This window comes from Cadophora gregata, assembly GCF_030347475.1.
Source record: "Cadophora gregata isolate MNR1 chromosome Unknown scaffold_18, whole genome shotgun sequence".
In the NCBI taxonomy this organism is placed as follows: Eukaryota; Fungi; Ascomycota; class Leotiomycetes; order Helotiales; family Ploettnerulaceae; genus Cadophora; species Cadophora gregata.
Window position 1 is genome coordinate 354,344 of NW_026695941.1, and position 19,389 is coordinate 373,732.

The 19,389-nt window shown below is 48.2% G+C and overlaps 8 protein-coding genes across 8 annotated transcripts; 7 read left to right on the plus strand and 1 right to left on the minus strand.

The window, feature by feature from the left end:
• Positions 1–217: 217 nt before the first annotated feature.
• Positions 218–1,989, plus strand: ONS95_006538 (uncharacterized protein; the record flags this gene model as incomplete). The annotated part of the gene is made up of 5 exons (XM_058500003.1): positions 218–489; positions 551–950; positions 1,004–1,422; positions 1,470–1,660; positions 1,715–1,989. 5 exons carry the CDS (start codon positions 218–220, stop codon positions 1,987–1,989), a joined length of 1,557 nt encoding a protein of 518 aa, XP_058349837.1.
• A 1,146-nt stretch (positions 1,990–3,135) lies between these two features.
• ONS95_006539 (uncharacterized protein) lies at positions 3,136–4,252 on the plus strand (the record flags this gene model as incomplete). The annotated part of the gene is made up of 2 exons (XM_058500004.1): positions 3,136–3,226; positions 3,282–4,252. 2 exons carry the CDS (start codon positions 3,136–3,138, stop codon positions 4,250–4,252), a joined length of 1,062 nt encoding a protein of 353 aa, XP_058349838.1.
• A 797-nt stretch (positions 4,253–5,049) lies between these two features.
• ONS95_006540 (uncharacterized protein) lies at positions 5,050–6,319 on the plus strand. Its single transcript, XM_058500005.1, has one exon. The coding sequence runs from the start codon at positions 5,152–5,154 to the stop codon at positions 6,211–6,213; it is 1,062 nt and encodes a 353-aa protein (XP_058349839.1). The 5' UTR covers positions 5,050–5,151; the 3' UTR covers positions 6,214–6,319.
• A 295-nt stretch (positions 6,320–6,614) lies between these two features.
• On the minus strand, positions 6,615–7,893 carry ONS95_006541 (uncharacterized protein). Its single transcript, XM_058500006.1, has 3 exons — positions 7,521–7,893; positions 7,018–7,453; positions 6,615–6,953 (listed from the first exon to the last, which is right to left on the minus strand). The coding sequence occupies exons 1-3, from the start codon at positions 7,554–7,556 to the stop codon at positions 6,829–6,831; spliced, it is 597 nt and encodes a 198-aa protein (XP_058349840.1). The 5' UTR covers positions 7,557–7,893; the 3' UTR covers positions 6,615–6,828.
• Positions 7,894–8,021: 128 nt separating this feature from the next.
• Positions 8,022–11,233, plus strand: ONS95_006542 (uncharacterized protein). The gene is made up of 8 exons (XM_058500007.1): positions 8,022–8,654; positions 8,728–8,784; positions 8,914–8,995; positions 9,043–9,144; positions 9,191–9,230; positions 9,283–9,407; positions 9,468–9,779; positions 9,827–11,233. Exons 3-8 carry the CDS (start codon positions 8,944–8,946, stop codon positions 10,888–10,890), a joined length of 1,695 nt encoding a protein of 564 aa, XP_058349841.1. The 5' UTR covers positions 8,022–8,654; positions 8,728–8,784; positions 8,914–8,943; the 3' UTR covers positions 10,891–11,233.
• A 171-nt stretch (positions 11,234–11,404) lies between these two features.
• Positions 11,405–13,527, plus strand: ONS95_006543 (uncharacterized protein). Its single transcript, XM_058500008.1, has 3 exons — positions 11,405–12,522; positions 12,660–12,905; positions 12,957–13,527. Exons 1-3 carry the CDS (start codon positions 11,788–11,790, stop codon positions 13,344–13,346), a joined length of 1,371 nt encoding a protein of 456 aa, XP_058349842.1. The 5' UTR covers positions 11,405–11,787; the 3' UTR covers positions 13,347–13,527.
• A 113-nt stretch (positions 13,528–13,640) lies between these two features.
• ONS95_006544 (uncharacterized protein) lies at positions 13,641–15,199 on the plus strand. Its single transcript, XM_058500009.1, has 2 exons — positions 13,641–14,184; positions 14,279–15,199. Exons 1-2 carry the CDS (start codon positions 13,825–13,827, stop codon positions 15,023–15,025), a joined length of 1,107 nt encoding a protein of 368 aa, XP_058349843.1. The 5' UTR covers positions 13,641–13,824; the 3' UTR covers positions 15,026–15,199.
• Positions 15,200–17,426: 2,227 nt separating this feature from the next.
• On the plus strand, positions 17,427–19,113 carry ONS95_006545 (uncharacterized protein; the record flags this gene model as incomplete). The annotated part of the gene is made up of 3 exons (XM_058500010.1): positions 17,427–17,547; positions 17,626–18,559; positions 18,615–19,113. The coding sequence occupies 3 exons, from the start codon at positions 17,427–17,429 to the stop codon at positions 19,111–19,113; spliced, it is 1,554 nt and encodes a 517-aa protein (XP_058349844.1).
• Positions 19,114–19,389: the final 276 nt, after the last annotated feature.

The following is a 19,389-nucleotide window of genomic DNA, read 5'->3' on the forward strand; positions in this document are numbered from 1 at the left end:
CGATATTGCTTACATGAAGCTGGAAGAAGTGACACAAGATCAACAGCCTATAAGCAACCGAGAATCGTATCCTCTCCAACGATCCTTCCCATGTAGATTATTGCCTGCCGCCAGGCTGGTATCGCTTCGATCATCGATCTGGTCCGATCACGCACCAGACCACAGTACAAAAGGATTCAATCCCACACATCATTCTCCATAGCTTCGCTCTCTCAAGATGCAATTCAAGATGAAAGAATTATCCACAGCCCTTCTGGCGCTCTTGTCACCTCAAACTGCCAGTGAACAGACTTCAACCTCTGTATCCATCTACCAGGGTGCAATCACCAGCAACGCGGCCACACTTAACAGTATCTCCCAACAAGCAGCAAGCAGCAGCGCAGTACAGCGCGCGAGCTTGGTCTGTAAAGCCAGTGAGATCGTCCTCGGATCTGAGTCCGTAATTTCGAAGAACGATACTTTGTATCAGCAAGAGAAGAATCAGCCTTGGTATGAATTCTCTCCAGCTCCATGTCCTCGATTATAAGTAGATCGGTAACTAAATACGCAGGTCTACAACATGTTGGCTCCCGGCTGCATGCTTCATCAAACCAATAAGTGTACTGGAAGTTCAACTGACACTCAGAATCATCACAATTCTGCAATCAAGATTCGCTGTTCGCACTGTCGGACACAATCCCAATCCTGGATTCAGCAGTGTAGACGAGTCGGGCGTGGTGATTGATCTCAGGCATTTGAATAGCGTGGTTCTAGCGCCTGAACGAGATGTTGTCTCCGTTGGACCAGGCGCGACGTGGGGAGAGGTATACGACGTTCTTGAGAAAGAGGAGTTGACTGTTGTTGGTGGACGGGTGTCTGAAGTTGGTGTTGGAGGATTGTTGTTGGGTGGTGGGATGTCGCATTTCTCGAATCGATGGGGGATGGCCTTTGATAATGTGAAGAATTTTGAGGTGAGATAGAGGTGCAGAAAAAAGGGTTTGAAAATTGTTGATGATTTATGTAGGTTGTTCTCGCAAACTCGGAGGTCGTCAATGCAAATGCGAACGAGAACCAAGATCTCTTCCGGGCTTTGAAAGGAGGCGGACCGAACTTCGGGATTGTCACTAGATTCGACCTGTACACGCACCCAGACTACAAGGTCTGGTATACGTTCAAGATGTACAGCGCCAAGGAATCTGAACGTGTCTTGAAAGCCACTGTTGAAGTGCAAAAGGCTATGGAGACCGATGATCGTATTGGTTTCTTCCTCACTTGTACAGGAGACTTCTTCGTGGCAGGCATGTTGTACCTGGGATGGACAGCTTCGCCAGTGACTGCTTTCAAGACGTTCGATGAGATCACGCCAGTGATGGTTACCGTGCCAGAGACAAATGGGACAGCATCTTCAGTTGCGGCAGCTGTGAGCATGAATGAGGCTGCAAAGTATGTTCTGCCTATCATTGATTTGAAAAGGCTGACCAAGATTCAAGACGCGAAAGTGGCACCTTGACTGTTCTTCCAGATATAGATTTTTATCTGGAATTGCAGTCCATTCTGCAGGGGATTAAGAGCTCCGCAGTCACGTCCGACTCGTACTCTCTAGTTTTTACCTACCAGCCAGTTGCGAAAGCTTCTGTCAGGGAAGGTAATTCCTTGAATGTCTCCCCTGTGAGTCAAGCATGTAAGCTCCACCAACTTGCTATCGACCCAGAAGACTACTGAAGTTTTCTCGTAGGGCTAGCAATAGCAGTGACATGTACAGAAGAATCCGAAAATGAGCTAGCACGAAAACAGATAAGACAGTTGATCTCGGGGATCGAAGACGCAGCCGAAGCTCATGCGCTCGACCTGGACTTCAAGTTCATGAACGATGCTTCTTACATCCAGTCCCCGCTGCGAAGCTATAGCCATGAGAGCTTAGAGCATCTACAAGCCACTGGACAGAAATGGGATCCGAAAAGCGTTTTCCAACGACTTCAAAATGGCGGTTTCTTGCTTTCCAAGGCATGACTTCGTAGCGCTTAGTGCTCCAGATCAACTGTGTGCAAAGTATTAAAACATAAGATTTCTTAGCTCTTGACACCGTTGCTGGTACAGCATACCACCAATTGTTCTTGATGGAGCCGGTCTTCCTGAGGCTTCCCCTATCTGCATTGTAGGACAGAAATGCCTTGAGCAATCTGGTGTTTGAGAATATAGCTCAAATGTGATATATGGAGAAAACAGAACAGCCGCTGAGTGACCTGAAATTTGCAAGCAAACATGTCTGCCTGAACGAAGACTCACTAGTCTCCATAAGGATCAATTTATGGCTATTGGAGAGAATAACCTTTTGGGCTATAGAGAGTAATGATGCCCAATCGCCGAGACCTTGTGCCCTGTCAGTGCAGATATATCAGGAGTACCTAACGTGACGGCTGGAAGTTTAGCCTCGTCTTAAGAATCGAATCGCAGAGCGATCCTCAACAGGACAAGTCGAAAGTAAGACATAGATCAACAGATACGTGTTCCATTATGAATGCCAAAGTTAATGAATACATTGTTGTGGGGATCTCCAAGATCTTCAGGAACAAAATCCTGAGGGACCACAGCCCCAGCCTCCCGGCTGGGCGAGCGGCAGTAGCCCGTCGGGCGGTGAGGCGGCAGAATCACATTAGCGAGGATCGCCAACTTTCCCGGGCGCATTGTTGACCTTGGAAAAACAAACAATACCGAGCCCTCTCCGCCGGATTGATGACGCCGCTTTCCAAGTGGAAACTCAAACTTGTAAGTTACGAGACACATCCAATTTCCAAGGTCTCCGCTGTCCTTGGATCCCGCCAGCGCAACCTTGGAAGCTGGATGATGTCGTGTTGGTCCCACCCCCAGCCACCCCGCTTGATTTCTTCCCAGCCTCCTGCATCTCATCTGCGGGAGGTACTTCTAACCCTGCGGGCAGCTGCATCTGCAAAATTCTAGACCATATCAAACGCCTCTTGTACATTACTCACTATTCTGCATTCCCACATCCCTCGACCCTTATCGCATTGTCCTTATCCACACCGCCGGGAATCGAATCAAACACAAAGGATTGGCGAAGACAACAGTCTGCCACCTTTCTTGTATATTTGAGCGATTTCCTTCCTTCTCTGTACAATACCATTCTTCATTTACATAATGTTTTCGAGATCGATATTCGTCCTTGCAGCTTCGATCTGTGAGCTTGCTGCTGCTCAAACATACTCCTCCTGCAATCCTCTATACACATGTAAGTCTTCCATGCCAGACCGTAATCACCGAGTCCTATACTGATATGCAACTAGCCGGCTGTCCTGCGAACACAGCACTTGGGAAAGCTATCAGCGTCGACTTCACGAAAGGCGAGGTCAACTCCTTCACCGCCATTGGCAATCCTACCTACGACTCGAGCGGCGTACACTTTACAGTCTCAGGCAGCGGAGATGCTCCCCAACTAGCCAGCGTATTCTACATCATGTTCGGGAAGGTTCAGATTACAATGAAGTCGGCTCCTGGAGCAGGTATCGTTAGCACACTGGTGCTGCAATCGGATACACTCGACGAGATCGACATGGAATGGCTGGGAGCAGACGACTCCGAGGTTCAAACAAATTACTTCGGAAAGGGAGACGTTACGACTTACAATCGTGGAGCCTTTAATCCTGCGCCAAACAACCAAGGAGAATTTATCACATACACAATCGACTGGACTGCCGAACAAATTAAATGGTCTGTTGGCAATACCGTGGTTCGAGTCCTTACTCCAGCCACGGCAGATACAAATCAGTACCCACAATCACCCATGCAGATCAAGTTTGGTTCATGGTCAGGAGGAGATTCTTCGAACCCATCTGGTACGATATCCTGGGCTCGAGGACCGACAGACTATTCCAAAGGGCCATTCACAATGACCGTCCAGTCAATTGCCGTAACCGACTATTCGACTGGAACGCAATATAAATATGGTGACACCAGCGGTAACTGGGAGTCCATTCAAGCAGTCGGTGGTAAAGTCAACGGAAATTCTGGTGCGGCCGGATCTCCAATAGCCACAGCAGACGTTCCAGCCGTGACTTCTGCATCACCATCTATTCCAGCAGGCTTGGGAGATAATCACGGATCTACAGCACATCAAACTGGCTGGCCATGGGTGGCAACTACAACTCTCTCAACAGTGACTTCCGTGCCCACCGTTGCCGGAATACCAGATGGATGGATCATTACCTCATCCGGAAAAATACAGCCTGCAAATTCTGCGGCAGTACGTATGTCCTAAATCCCTCCCCTTGTCTCGCGTATTCGAGCTTTTTGTCATCACATACTAACGAGTCACAGACGTTACCAATATCAACCCCTTTCTCTTCAGTGGGCCCCTCGCCCTCGCCATTATATCCGCCTATTGGAGGTGGCCTTGATGTGTCCACGGGATTCGACGACCGTGGATTTCCAACTACCTACACACGCCAACATGGCTGGCAGACGATGCCGAAAAGCTACGACGAGCAAGGCTTTTTGATCACGGGTGCTCCAACGGCGACGGCTGTAGGCCAAGGAGAGGAGACGCCTTGTTTTGGGCGAAACTGTGGGAATGCTGCAAAGGTTGTGGGCACAAGCAGTTCAAAAGCAGGGGGTGTTCAGCAAAGCCCGGCGTGGCGGAGTGCTGCTTTCTTGGGAGCAGTGGCTGCGCTGCTGGAGAGACTATTGCTTTGAATGGACTTCGTGGTCATGTGCTCACGACTCTTGCTTTGGAGGATGGAGTACGGGATGGGACTAGGGCTGGAAAATGGAAATTGGGAAATAGGATATGAAATTGGTCGAGCATTTACGAAATGATGATACATGATGGACATGACTAAGTAGATATCCAGGGAACAGCTGATGCGAATCCTTAATTTGAGCAACTTTTTACATACGATTCTTTCGATTGTGAGCTGATCAGACAGGGCCAGCAAGTTGGCCAGTGTAAAAGTAATATACGAGACTAAGCGATGACGGTGCCCACGCGGATTGCCTTTACTGTACCAACTTGGTTCCCGCAGCTAGACACTAATAGTAGGCTTGTCGTCAAAGTCACCACAATGACCGAATACATTAAAGATTATTCACTCAGGAAGAGGACTGCAATCGACTGAAACACCCTTTGCTACCTACAGTTTCTGGCCTCTTGTCGAAGCAATGGCCGCTCTTTTGGAGCTGCCTCGTGAGATGATTCTCCATATTGCACAATTTCTATCAGCTGCTTCTGCAGCCACTTTTACACACTGTTGCCATGCGGTGCTTCATACACTTGGAACACAATACTGGCAAGCAATCCGGAATACCAACCAGAGACAAGAGCTTGAGAAATTTCTACGCCTCTTGGAGATCGATCTTTCGGATCATGTACTTTGCTCTCACTGCGTTGTACTCCATCGCATTGGGGGTGTTAAGCACAAAACCGAAGATTGCTACGCATCAGAATTATTCGCAGGCGTCTATGTTTACATTCACCAAAACCTTACATTCATTGATATGGCAGCTATGATGAAGCTTTACCGCCAGGGCCTGGACTACAACCGATTCTTGGAACGATTCACCTGCAAAATCACAGGAACCCGAGATAATGCTCCATATCAGTTCTCATCACAAGCAAAGATTATTAACGGATCTTTACTCCTCAGAGTACAAGAGTCACTATGGTATCCTCATGGCGATCCCATAATAGTACCAATGACGGCTCGCATTGCCATATGTCATCACGTCGGCATCCCCGGCCTGAGCTTCGACGCCCGTCTCCCAGACTATGCGCCATGCACACTCGAGCACGACCACGACCATGACCACGAGACACAGCAGTGTATTCAAAGTACCGGGACTAGACAGTGCGTATACTGCCCGACTGAATTCCAGATCGAGCTGCGAGACTGCGCCGACTCAGAAGTTGAGCTTGTGATTACGAAGTGGTTGGATCTCGGGGAGGGACGAACGGTGTTGGATCCGAAATGGTGGAGTAGGCTGTCCACTAGGTATACTGATCATGAACTTTTTGCTGGGATGAGAGGTGTTTATAAAGAGGATGTTGATAATAGGTTGCCTGTTCCGTCGGAGCTGGTTTCTATCCGTGATTTATTTGAGAATGGGGAGGACTTGCAGATGAGGCGCAGGAGAGGAGGTGAGCAATCTGGGCTTTTGGAACTCTCTAATCCGTTGCGGTGTTGGTCTTGGATAGGTACTAGATTTCGTACAGGGAGGCGATAACTTGTGAGATATTCGAAGTGACGGGGAATGCCTGGGTTGATATACCCTCTGGCGCATGAAATGTATGGCAACAAAGAATTTATCTTCTTCTTGAATACAGCAAAAGCCATGGTGTGGACCTATGGTTTGAGATTTGGTGGCACAGAATCTGCAAATCTAGAAATTGCCATACTGCTACCTTGATTGATAAGAAAGATCTTTCTTTGGCTTCGGATTTAGCGAGAATGATTGTTTCAAGTTGTAAACAAATGCTTTGTGGAGCCGAGAACAGCAGCAGCAGCCCTTTTGAAAGGAAACTATTCTCGGCGACTTACCTACCTGCCTTTCCATACCAATTTACTCGAGCTGTTCCAGTAAAGCCTACAATAAAGGTTCACAACTAGTCAGAAGTATCGCAATTGCTCAACGATGTTAGCCTTGCTCCATATCAATAGTGGATACAAGACCATCAAAACAAGAATATCTAGGATGCTATTTGACGGAAACTGGCAAGACTGGACTCCTTTTGCGCCTTGCAGGCAGGCGATGACTAGAAGATATGATGCTAGAAACAGATTCTATGTTATGGAGATTTTCTGGACCATCAAGAATTCTAAGTCGCGTCAACGAGATCCATCAGACTGCACTCTCAAGAGTCTCCTCTTGCTCTTTTTTTGGAGCCGCTGAGAAGATGCCTCGTCCGCCCGTGGGATCATGGCCATCTTGCCTAGCAGCAGCAGCAGAAACAGCCGCATCAACCTCTTGTTAATAGTCAGCACTTAATTCCAGGACATGTTGAAAGAAATCTGCCAAGAAACCACATACCTTCATACTCCTCATTCGTACTCGCCCATCTCCACAGTTTCTCCCTCCGAAACTCCTCATAATCCCACTCCGCCTTCTCCAACCGCTCCTCCGGCGCCGTAAAGATATACGTCTCTGTCTCTCTCTCCTCACCCTCTACCTCCTTGTCCCCATCCTGCACCAACAGCTTCACGGTAACCTTCACTCTCGTGTACTCGTCTCCTTCGAAGATGTCCAGGCGGAACATGTCTAGGTCCGAGAGGCCGGTGACGTAGACTCCGCGGACGGAGTGGCCTTCCTGGGGGGTGACGCCTGGGTAGTCGTCCCCGAGGACTTTGTGCCGGCAGTGGTTGTGGAGGATGGCTGGGGTGCGGGTGAGGTTTGCGGCGAGGATGGTGGTTACGGGGGTGACTTTTTCGTCGCCGTAGATGACGCGGTAGAGGACTTCGCGGGCCATCTGTTGGCTTGTTTATGAGTGGTCTTCATTGCAATATAGCTCGATGTGGGAGGGAGGTATAACGTACCAAGGTGCCGTAGAAGAAGGCTGAATTGTCCCCCATTTTTGATGTTAAGCAACGATTTCCAGATAATTTTATAGATCCAGAATCGATTATGCTCCTGCTGAAATCACATTCTCAATTTGGCAGAGCTTGGTCTATATCATGGCGAAGGTCTTTGTCGTGTATGAAAGAGCTGTGTTTCTTCTTCAGGACATGGAAGCCGACAGGAAAGATAAAGTCGATCATTCATTCCGATAGTGATTGAGCCAATCAGCTTTCAGAAGCAAGCATGCAGCCATCGGCATGCAGAGCCTACCGAATTGAAGAATTGATTTCTGAAAAAAGTTTCATGTCTACAAATCCTAAAATCCGATTGAAGCTCTTGGAGATATTTGCAACTTTTGGCTGGCATAGCCATAGAAACATGGAGGGAGGTTGGGAAATAGAAGGCTTATCTTATCGGGACCGAGGTCAATAAACACCCCATCTTACCCCCTGAAAATGCCATCAAAACCAAGGCTGAGACCTCGCCTACCCGCTCACTTGGCAAAAGCTTCTCTCCTTCCCAATCAATAACCCACGATATCCCCCAATAGTATGCACCGTTAGATCATGGTATCTTCACCGAAGATCCCACGCGTCGAATCCCTGGCCCAGGAAGCAGGATTGCGGTACCTTACAGTTCGCACTCAGCTCAATGGGGAAGGTCAATCACGGCTTGGCGCTACACGTGCAGGTATCGTGGCCATCAAATGGTGATAACGGATCAACGCTGCGGAGGTCGCCACTAATGTATCCTTGAAGACGGCTGATTCCCTGGGAAGGAGCTGTGGGAATTTTTGACCCTGCCCAGCTTTAAAAGAAGTCTTGGAACCCCTTGGCTTGTCTTTTCAATGGTACTCTCCATCAAGGTCCTTTGCTTGACCAAGAATCGCCCAGTCTTTTATCCTAGCTGAACTTCTACCGAAAAGAAGCATTAGCCAAGATGAGATCCTCGACTATCCTCGCCTTAGCTGCAGCTGTCAGATCTGCAGTTGCGTGTGATTCGTGTTATGGCCCCTCTTCTGAGGTTGGCCCAGGATCCAGCCTGAGTCTCAGGACAGTACTGTCAATCCAAGAGCGCCTCTGGAATGGGGTCAATTGAATTTCTTGCATACAGTATGTTATACTTGAGAGGAGAACGCTGCTGCTATCCCACTCTTGCATATGAATCTGAAGCTGACGATGATAGACTGATACACACGGTTGGCTTGAAGGACATCTCAAAGAGCAGAACTATGGTGCTGATGTATGTTGGTCCTATTCACATCTTGCTTCTATCAAGGAACCCATACTAGTCTGCATTTTAAAAGCCTTTAAATTCAATCTCATATGCTTAATAAGCCGCGAACTTCCCTACTAACTTCGTTACCTACAGTGGGGAGATTTCGTGTCTTTCCAGCGACACATGAAGCAGAAAGCTGGGAATCTTGCCGTTGATCTGTTGGTCGTGGACACAGGTATAAATACCGCCACAACGTGCATGTCCGAAACTAACTTTTCACAGGCGACCTTCACGATGGAGCTGGATTGAGTGATGCTGTCTTGCCAAATGGCGTTCTCTCAAATCCTATCTTCGATGAGATTGATTACGATGTTCTCACCATTGGTAGGCCAACACTTGATGTATTTGGAAATGTTCTAATGATATTCAGGAAACCACGAGTTATATGTCTCCGAGATTGCTTATGAGCAGTAAGTCTTTCCCTATCGCTCATCTGGGATCGCTTGCTTACACATCTACCAGCTTCTACAACTTCAGCAAGGTGTGGGGAGAGAAGTATGTGACAAGTAATGTCCAAATTCTCAATCCAGCAACTGGCACTTTTGACTACATCGGCGCCAAGTATCGGTACTTCTCAACAGCCCATGGTAAGTACATTCATTCCATGACCTTCCCAGGCTCGAAGCATCACCTGACATACAACCAAGGTCTTCGCATCATGACTTTCGGAGTCCTATTCGATTTCACCGGAAACTCCAATGTGTCCAAGGTGATTAAAGCTGCAGACATGGTGAAGCAACAGTGGTTCCTTGACGCGGTCAACTATGATCAGCCTATCGACCTCTTCCTCTTGGTTGGCCACAACCCAGTTGATAGATCTGATTATTCAAATACTCTTGGACTCGTTCATTCTACGATTCGTGCTCTACGTCCCGATATACCCATTCAAGCATTCGGAGGACACTCTCATATCCGAGACTTCAAGGTGTATGACGACAAGAGCACAGCACTTGAGTCTGGTACGTGGACTATTCGAGCAATATAAAGCTTGGCTAATTGCTTTCAGGACGCTACTGTGAAACTCTTGGCTGGGTCTCAAGCGGCATTAAGTCCTCCAGCTATACCGGTCTGATGAAACCACGTGGCGTCGCCAATCCATCAAGACCTGCCACCAACACATCGACATCCGGTCTCGTCTATTCGCGCAGATACCTCGACTGGAATCGAAGGACCTTTGAATACCATGCTACTAACTCTCAAGCAAGCACTTTTGACTACCATAGCGGCTTGAGAGTTTCAAGTGACATTACCAAGGTTCGAACAAAGCTCAACCTCACATCTTTGTATGGTTGTGCGCCAGCAACTTATTGCGAATCATGCAAGCCCTTCGGTTCAGAAGGAAACATCTTCACTTTGATCCCTATCGCGCTTGGCGTAACTGTGATCAACGCATCTCGATCCGACGTCGCACGCTACATCATCGTCAACTCCGGTAGCATCAGATTCGACCTCGTCAAAGGCCCCTTCACCTACGACGATTCTTTCATCGTCAGTCCCTTCAACGACGCCTTCCAATACATCCCAAACGTACCCTACGATATGGCCCGCAAGGTCCTCGCTGGGCTCAACGGCGCCGTCTTGCCAGATAAGCGAGGCGAAGGTCTTGTTTACGGCTCTATGCCACAGGTCAAAGACTCGTGCATTGACCCAACGATAAGTCTTATCACTGGCACTGGCAGCGAGCTCAAAACTCGCGGGATACATCGCCGCCAAACAGTCGCAACAACACCTGGCTATGTGACGACCGATGATTTCGGCACCGATGGCGATGACACACCACATACCAAGATCCCATCGTATCGACAGCCAAACTACATTCAAGGCAACGCGTCTTTCCCAGCTGACGGCTCTAACCCCGATGTTGTCGACGTAGTCTTCTTCGACTATTTTGCCAGCACCGTGGTGAAAGTCCTGAATGGATTTGGGGCGAAGTATACGCTGGCTGATGTGACATATTATGTGGATAAGAGTTATACGGCACAGAATTACCTACCCGATTATGCGAAGAAGGAGTGGCAAGCGAATGTGCCGAATTGTCCCGTTGGGGAGGGTATTGGGTATGATGAGTAGATCTAGGGCAGACTGCCCAGAGATGAAGATAGACGGGGAGGTGACGGATTGTAAATTTGGAAACCATTTTCCAACGCTGGACTGACTGGCCTGAAAAGTTATATCTATCTACCTCTGATAAAATGATAATGCAATTGATGGACTGCTCGCGGGGCTGTTGATCTATCGTTCACAAGTGCTTTACCACCGTAATCTCACGAACTGTCTCTGAGATATTGACACTAAACCATGCTTCATACACCTTAGTAAGGCTACAGAATAAATCAATGGAATGAAAGTAGAAGGGTGAGTGCAGCTTTGGCATACGCATTCAGTGCGTGAGTGCATCTCGATGCGACGTGACGAATACTGTAGGCACTGAAAGGCTGAAGAATAACCTTAATTTCAGTGCTAACTTTAACGCACCTAGCTCAAATTTAGTGTGTGAACCAGTGCTACGCGAATGGCCCAATCTCGATTCTAGACCCTGCCTGACCCGAGCCGCTTCAGTAGCTTGAACCCCTGAATGTGTCCCCTTTCACTAACTCGCTTCCCTATCGAGATTTGCTTACCACAAAAAGATAAGCAGCAGTCAGCCACATGCTTGAATCCATGGACCAGATCGCGGAAGATGGGAAGCCTTTTCAATAATTTGGGTCTAGTAGCCAAGAGCGCCGACTTGGCTGAACTTTGCTGCTGCTCCTCGTCGCCATTTATATACAGGCCTCCCTTTCCCTTTGCGAGGAAGATGACATTCTGTCTTGCGCCTCAGCCCTACGTGCACGATTCCTACCCGTTCTGTAATCAAAGACTCCCTTTCTCGTACAGATAGCGCCATCTCTCGCATGTCATAGTCAGTCAATTGTCTTGTTCACAATGAAGCCATTTGGGCGATAACCTCGGTCAATAACCACCAAGATGTTTGCACCCCGCCGTGTCGGATTTGCCTTAATTGGCGCTGTGGTGTTCATTCTGTACGGACTGTGGTTCACTTCAAAAGGAGATCCTCTAGGCCCCCCGGCGCCAATTGACTCGAAACAAACATTTTCCACAGAGCCGATACCAGACCAGCAATTTTCCCCGAACATCACAGATGCACTCCCGCTGGAGGAATGGGAGATTGAGGGACACGATGATCTATCGCCTCTTTGTCGGCAAACCGAATGGACGGAGGGCCTCTGGCTTCACTGCCACAGCTATTGCGGGCCGAACAAGACATCTGTCTGCGGAGGACTCAACAATGCGCGGAATCGGATCCAGACTTGTCTACGACTGGCGATAGACGCAGGTGCGGGTCTTATCCTTCCTTCGGCGACAGAGAGAGATGAGGGGCATTTGGTGGAGACGAATGGCGCTGGACGGGTGTGTCCAGAAGTGTATTGGAATATCGATTATCTGCAGACGTCGTTGCGGGAGCAGTGTCCTCAGCTGAAGTTGCGGATGTGTGATGATCGGAGTGGGATTAAGCATGTTGTTGAGATGCCGGAAAGGCATTATTTGCATGCAGCACATTCGAATGGGACGTTTCGACAATTTGTTCAGGAAACGTTCGATCAGGGACCGCTCAATTTGACGGATGTTAGTGCCAAGAATCCTGCGGTGGTAAATTTTGGGGACTCGTTTATTGGGTGGGATTACAAGAAATCTGGAGAGGTGAGTGATCGAGCTTTCTGCCTGTGAGGATTTCGTGTTGAGTCTCCTGAGCCATGATTGTCTTGGGATGGCTCCGCGGAATACGAGCACGGCATATGGTACTTAGAGGAACGAAACTGACATGTAATCTACCATAGCTTATGACTTTGCGAAAAGCACTGTTCAAAGTGATCAAGTTCAATCAAAGCCTACTGGATATGAGCGCCAAGATAGGTCACCATCCAAAGTTGAACGATGGTAAATATATTGGAGTGCATCTTCGTGGAGAGGATGACTGGCCTGATGGATTTGGAACAGCCGCGGACCAGATACGGTTTTACACTGCGGAGATCCAGCGCATACAGAAGTCAGTGTCATACAATATAACGACTGTATATGTCAGCGTAAGTCTCCCAACAATTTTTCCAAGCTTCTTTTGCTCACAATGCCAATAGTGCGGCGACGAAGGCGCCATCCAGCGATTCAGGAATATCCTGAAGCCACTGGGCTTCACAGTAGAATCAAAATCCACCCTACTAGCCTCCTCAAACGGGACACTCGCTCAAGTCGAATCGCTACCATTCGACCAGAAAGCAATCGTTGAGTATCAGACTCTTGTCGATGCTCGGTTCTGGATGGGACTCATCATGTCTTCGATGTCATCTCTCATCGCCTATGCAAGGTCGATCGATAATGAAGAGGATTTCTTCTCGGCATATGTATTTCCGGGTAGTACTCGGAATGGGGCTGAGAGGGCGTATCCGGCTGTTCCTGATATGAGGGGGAATGGGAATACTAAGTTGATGGTGGTAAATGGGGTTGATATCATGGATTCGTTTCCGTGATGTGGATGCATTTCCACTCGTGTATATTTGTGATGTTGCATGGTGTTTAGGAGTTCTGTGTCTGGATGAAGTAGATATTTAGACAGCCTATCTAGATATGTAAAATGCAAATTCCATTGTAGATAATATTTTGCCAGCTTAAAACTTATGATCCTCATCTGTACGCTTCATCATATTTGAGGGAACTGTGAGCACTGAATCAATGGATAATATTCTTCTAGATGTAAACAATACGAACTCTTTTAAACGATGTAGATCATTCTCCTGGACAAACAACAAACATCCTGAGTCCGGGCTCGGGCTCGGTCCGGACATAACAACCTGAATGCGGAGTTCGCGTCCCCAGTTCCATTCCGCATGTATTGGCGAACCCCTGCTCAATGACGCGGACCAACCAACATCAGATAAGATTTAAAGATCAAAAGCGACCTGCAAGATCCAACACCATGGACAGCATTTCAATTCCTCTACAGCGCTCATGTTCCTTCGACCCATAGCCAGGTCACCATGGCGGATTCGTCACCTATCTCTTCCTCTCCAAGCGCAAGTCCAAAGCTGCAGAACCAGAAGCATACACAATAACACCCCGCCACTCTTCCCAACCATCCCAACATGTCCCTCGCCGTCATGCTCCTGTGCGGAGATGCCCGCTCTGCCGGAAGGTCTCCCAATTGATCACTCGAAGCCGCTGAATGGGACGATGGCGCCGTATGCGGAGCAAGTGCTGATTTGTACGGGCAAGGACGATTGGATGTCGAAGATTGAAGATGAGAATTCGGGGGATAATCTGGCGGCGGATATTAAGGAGTTGATGGGTAGGGGAGGGGTGTTTGCCGATGTATGTTGATTCCCTTGAATAACAATGCCAATATACTCTCTTCTACATCAGGCTTTTGATTGTTTGGAATGTTATATTGACAGGTGGAATACAGCCCTACCACCACGTCTCCATAACCAACTCCTCCTTCCCATCCACCACCTCTCCTCCCCGACCGGGCGTCCAAGTCCAAAGTACGTCCGCCTACCTCCTCCCCAGCTTCAAGTACATCCCGTTCCTCCCCCGCGTATCCTTCGATTCCGTCCAAGCCCTTGTGAAAGGCTACCTCCTCCCCACCAAGCTGCACCCCGCGCACGAGAACCTCTCGCCGATACATAAGGACCGCTTGTTGCGCAGTGAGAACCAGAGGAGGCTGCTTTATGGTGTGAAGGATGTGAGGGATGTGCTGGTACTGATTTGTGGGCATGGAGGGAGGGATATGCGATGTGGGATCTTGGGACCGGTGTTGAGGGAGGAGTTTGAGAGGGAGCTTGGGAGGATGGATATTGGAGTTTTGAAGGAGGCGGTGGATCTGGATGTTGGTCTTGAGACGGTGGATGAGACTCCTGTGCTTGGAGAGCGAAATGAGGGGGTTGTAGAGGGGAAGATGAATGCGAGACTTGGCTTGATAAGTCATATTGGTGGTCACAAGTTTGCGGGGAATGTGATCTTGTATATACCGCCTGGAGCGAAGACAGCAGATGGGAAACCGAATGAGCTGGCTGGATGTGGGATTTGGTATGGGAGGGTGGAGCCGAGGCATGTTGAGGGTATTGTGAGGGAGACTGTGCTTGGGGGAAGGGTGATTGAGGATTTGTTTCGTGGAGGGATTAGACAGGGAGGGGAGATCTTGAGGCTTTGAAGAACGGGCGCTCAAGATGTATAGAAAACTGTGTGATCAGGAAACCCAGGTGCGTTAGAATGTTTCTGTCACTGGTAGAGCTGCGGGGAGTTGGCTTAGAAGGATGTCAGAGTAGAGGCACCAGTAGCCTGTATGAATATTGTATAAAACAAGTATAATTGGTTCCCTTCAAAGCTTCCATGGAAATGGCTCTGAATTGCTCCGCAATGATCTTCTTTTGAGTAACTTGAAGAGCAAGCTGGCTCGTCTTCTCAAATGTGAAACGAATCAGAGAAGGTCACTGCTCCTTGCTTTACATGTCAAGTGCATTGAAACACGCTTCTCAGACAGTTGGATCGAAGACAAGAATGGCTATAATGATGACATAGCAATATTAGGGTACCCAGATCTCCCCGAGCCACTCATCCGAAGTAGAAAGGTAGAAGTCAAGTGGATGTCAGGAGAGTTTGAGTTCCGACAGCGCATGAGCGCAAAGTAGAAATGTGTCATATACCGATGTAAGCATGGATGAGCTACAGTGTAGTAGAATTTTACAATACTTTCAAAACTTGGAATGAAATGCTTTCCTGTTATTCTAACCAGAGTCTTGCCGTGAACCAGTACTTGGGGCATGTTCCATTAATTGCAGTGGCTAGTTTTTTCGCCGAAGGTTCTGCTTAGACACTTGAGATCTCCTTCGCAGTATAATACTCTTCCTCCTATGCTATGTTCATATATGTTATTTTCGGAAGGCGACGCGAATCATATCTCTTGAACTTTGTTTCGCAGACGTATACCTTGGGAGAAGTTCGGTACAGTAAATTTCGGTCTCATTTCTTCAAACACTTTACGATTTCTGAACACTCTGTCAGAGCAATAAGAGCATTGATCGTATCACAGTTATAAGTATCGATATAAAACTTGTTAAGATGCAAAATGGGGTCAGAGAAGAAGAATTGTTCAGAGGAAGCAGGAGTTTTCATGTTGTTGACAAGGCTCGCCAAGATTTCGAACTTGAAGCGAGGCGCCCCGCAAAGTCTTCCAACCTCAGTTCATCGCTATCTTGCCCTCACTTAGCTTGATGGTCGACTATGATCGTTGCACGCTGCTATGACTTCAATTGAAATGTAAAACGGCGGCCTTAGTATGACTTGTCGTCGGGGAAGCACTCTTTCACAGCCCGGAAACCCGGTATAAACAGTGCATGAGGCTTGGGACGAGCCGGCTATGAGCAGCCAGGTGAGCTTTACACTCCTACATATGTACATTCCTTTGGACAGATTTGACTGATATTTGTTGCCTGTGTATCTAGATAGTCGCCTCGCTCTGATCGCTTGGAGACACCATTCCGACGTCTTCCGCACTATCTCTGCTTCTGGGGCCTGAAACGTGCCGGTAATTTCGCTCGCATTGTAAATCTTCGCAAAAACAGATATACCGGTCTGTTTGTATTTGTAACTGTACTCTATGTATATTTACCGTATTGTGGTGAGGCATTCCTGGCAGCTGTCACCTTCACATTGCTTGGAGTCGTCGGAGGCGTATCACTTCTGATTTCTCTTCTCTGTGACTTTGAAGTCGTCTTATTGACTGACTTATTCAGGAATGAATCATCTCACGAGGCTATAGACTGTCTTTGAGTATTACCAAGAGGATGGTACAGCTCATCTGGCATAGTAAAGTGGATTTCGTCATTAGTCGCTTTGGCGCGGATTTGCTACCTCTCGGAACAGAACCAAATTCCCGTCCGACATCTCTTCAACATCTCAAACACACCCATGCGTACAAGTAAGCGACTCTGTACCATACGTAAAGGGTGTCTGTAAGTTCTCCGGACATTACAGCGCCTTGTTAAACCAATTATTCGGCACTCAGCCGGCAGGGCAAATCGCAGTCGATAACCTGGAGCACGAATAACACCATAACGAGCACGAAGCCTCACGAAAACACGAATTGAACATCAAATATACAAACCACCGTCTTCCAATAATCTCGGACTAGAGCTGTCTTTGTCCTTCCAGCACATTGTAAGTGTACCCCCGTGAGTCTATATATAATTTCCCACCATGGGCTCGCTTAGAGCACCACTTCCAGCGTCCCAACATTTCTTTGTTCCCATCGTCACGACGAGTTCACCTTCATTATATTCACCACCTCGACCTCAATCTTTTTGAGTCAAGAAACCCACTGCAAACTCAAAATGCTATTGTCGGCTATGCACAACAACTATGGCTTCGCAGAGCCCCGCGAGCCTTGCCCACAACTATTTCGTCCGCGTTTGCGATCTCTTCCTCTTCTGTTCTTTTCACACAACGTCAATTCTGACCTTTGCTCTCGCAGAATGTCACAAACCTTTGATGAGTTTACACGCACTCCATATTTGCAGGAAAACGTGGACATGGCTACTATATTTTACAGCACAATGCCGGCACCTGGTCTCAGTCCTCTAAACACTCCTCCTGCTCTGACCAGGGCCGCTATGAAGCAAGTCCCTGCGACTCCTATCAGCATCCGTGGCTCTACTCGCGGTATAAAGCCAACAGGTAACTCTTCTTGCTCAATCTTTGAAACGTTGAGGCATCTAGGGATGTTCCAAGGATACGGCTAATTCTCAACTCCAGAAAAAGTTGCTCAGCTCAGTACTTTAAAGGAGGATCAGAAAGCTCTGATCACTCCGGATCCAAGCCCTCCACAGGTTTTGGTTGGCAAGAAGCTTCTCGCAAAGAAAAATGCTATCGAGAGTGTCCAAGATGGCAAGAGCGACCAGGTCTCAAAGGCGGCTTCCTCTCCATCCAAGGTGATGCTCCGATTTGCACCAAATGTCGTTCAGAGTTGGAAGTCTCGAGTCGACAGTACCAGCTCTCCATCTCCATCTCCTCCATCCTCAGGACAAGACTCGATCGTCACCACCGCCAAAGTACCAAAGAATGGCAGCAAGGCCATTTCGACTATCGAGCTCAAGAGTACCACAACAGGATCAAAGCCAGTCAAAACTGCTCCCATGAGTGCTTCCGACTCCGAATCTACCTCATTGTCCGACAGTATCCTTCCCAGTATCGAAAAAATCCTAGAATATGATATTGAGGAGGAGCTGGAAGTCCCAGTTGCTACCCCTAATAAGGCGTCTACCAGGTCTGCAAAGAAACCCGTCTACAAGCCAGCACCGAAAAAGGCACCAAAGAAAGCCATTAATAAAAACGAGACCAAGATTGATACCCCATTGCAAGAGCGTAGTGTCAGCTCGCAGACTTCTCTCAACAACGAGGTCGCAAAGGACGTCGCAAATTCTGCCGCAACATCGAGGAAGCGCGGCTTTGCTAAATCTAACTCGGAGTCTACCAATGAAAAGGCCACTACCAATGGACGCACTTCGAAAGTTCAGAAGGTTTCTCCTCTCGGACGAAGGCAGACCATCGTCTCTCCTGAACCCATCGTTGACACAGATCCACCTGGATTTGATGAGACAGAGTTGACGGCCTGGTTGTTCGCATACGGCAAGGAAGGTAGTGAGGACTACTTGAGAGCTAAGTTCCCAAGATGCAGTCTGGAGGCATAGTAAGTGTTTGACCCGCTCTGGGGCAGCCCACGAATAATATTAACTCTTGTGAAGCGGCTATGGAAAGCTCCAGGACTACAAGTTCATCCTACATTCAGATGGTTACGCGAAAGCTATCCAAGAAAATGGCAGCGAGATCTATGGTGCGATTTGGAAGATCCCCGAGAAGGTCCACGCAACTTTGGAGAAGAAGGCTGGCAAGCATGGCATGAAGTACATCCAAGTCCCAAACATCCAGCCCATGCGCAGACACCCCGACTACGAGCCAAACTGCTGGAACGCTCCCTGGGTCCCTCACGCCGAACCAATCAAGTGCTGGATGGGAGTCTGTGAGAAGTTGGACGACAGCGAGGAGAACGGTAAAGAGATCATTGAGAACGACTTCTTCAAGCGGCGGGGTCTCAGCAGAGTGGTCATGGAGATGGAGATGGCTGGTGTTCCTGCGGAGTATGTGCAGAAGTATATTCGTTCGTGGGTTCCTCCTCCTAGAACTCCGTACGATACTGGGTATTTTGTCAATCGGCAGAGGATCAAGCCAGTGAAGAAGAAGTAGATGGGTTCATGCTGTATTCTATGGAGGTCATTCGGGTAGTTTGTACTCGGAGATCAGACATCGGCTTGTATAGAGAGGACATTGGAAAATTGTACTCCTGTTTGGGCACTGGAGTACGGATGGATATTCCAGACGGGCTGTTTGTCAGGCTTGGAAATAGACTTGGGGTCTCGGTGGCATTGGCGCAAAAGTGTACCATATATTCTTAATGGAATTAGGGGTGTAAATTAATGTTCTCCCGTTGATTGCGACCATGTGAGCCTCGTGCCCCAAGAA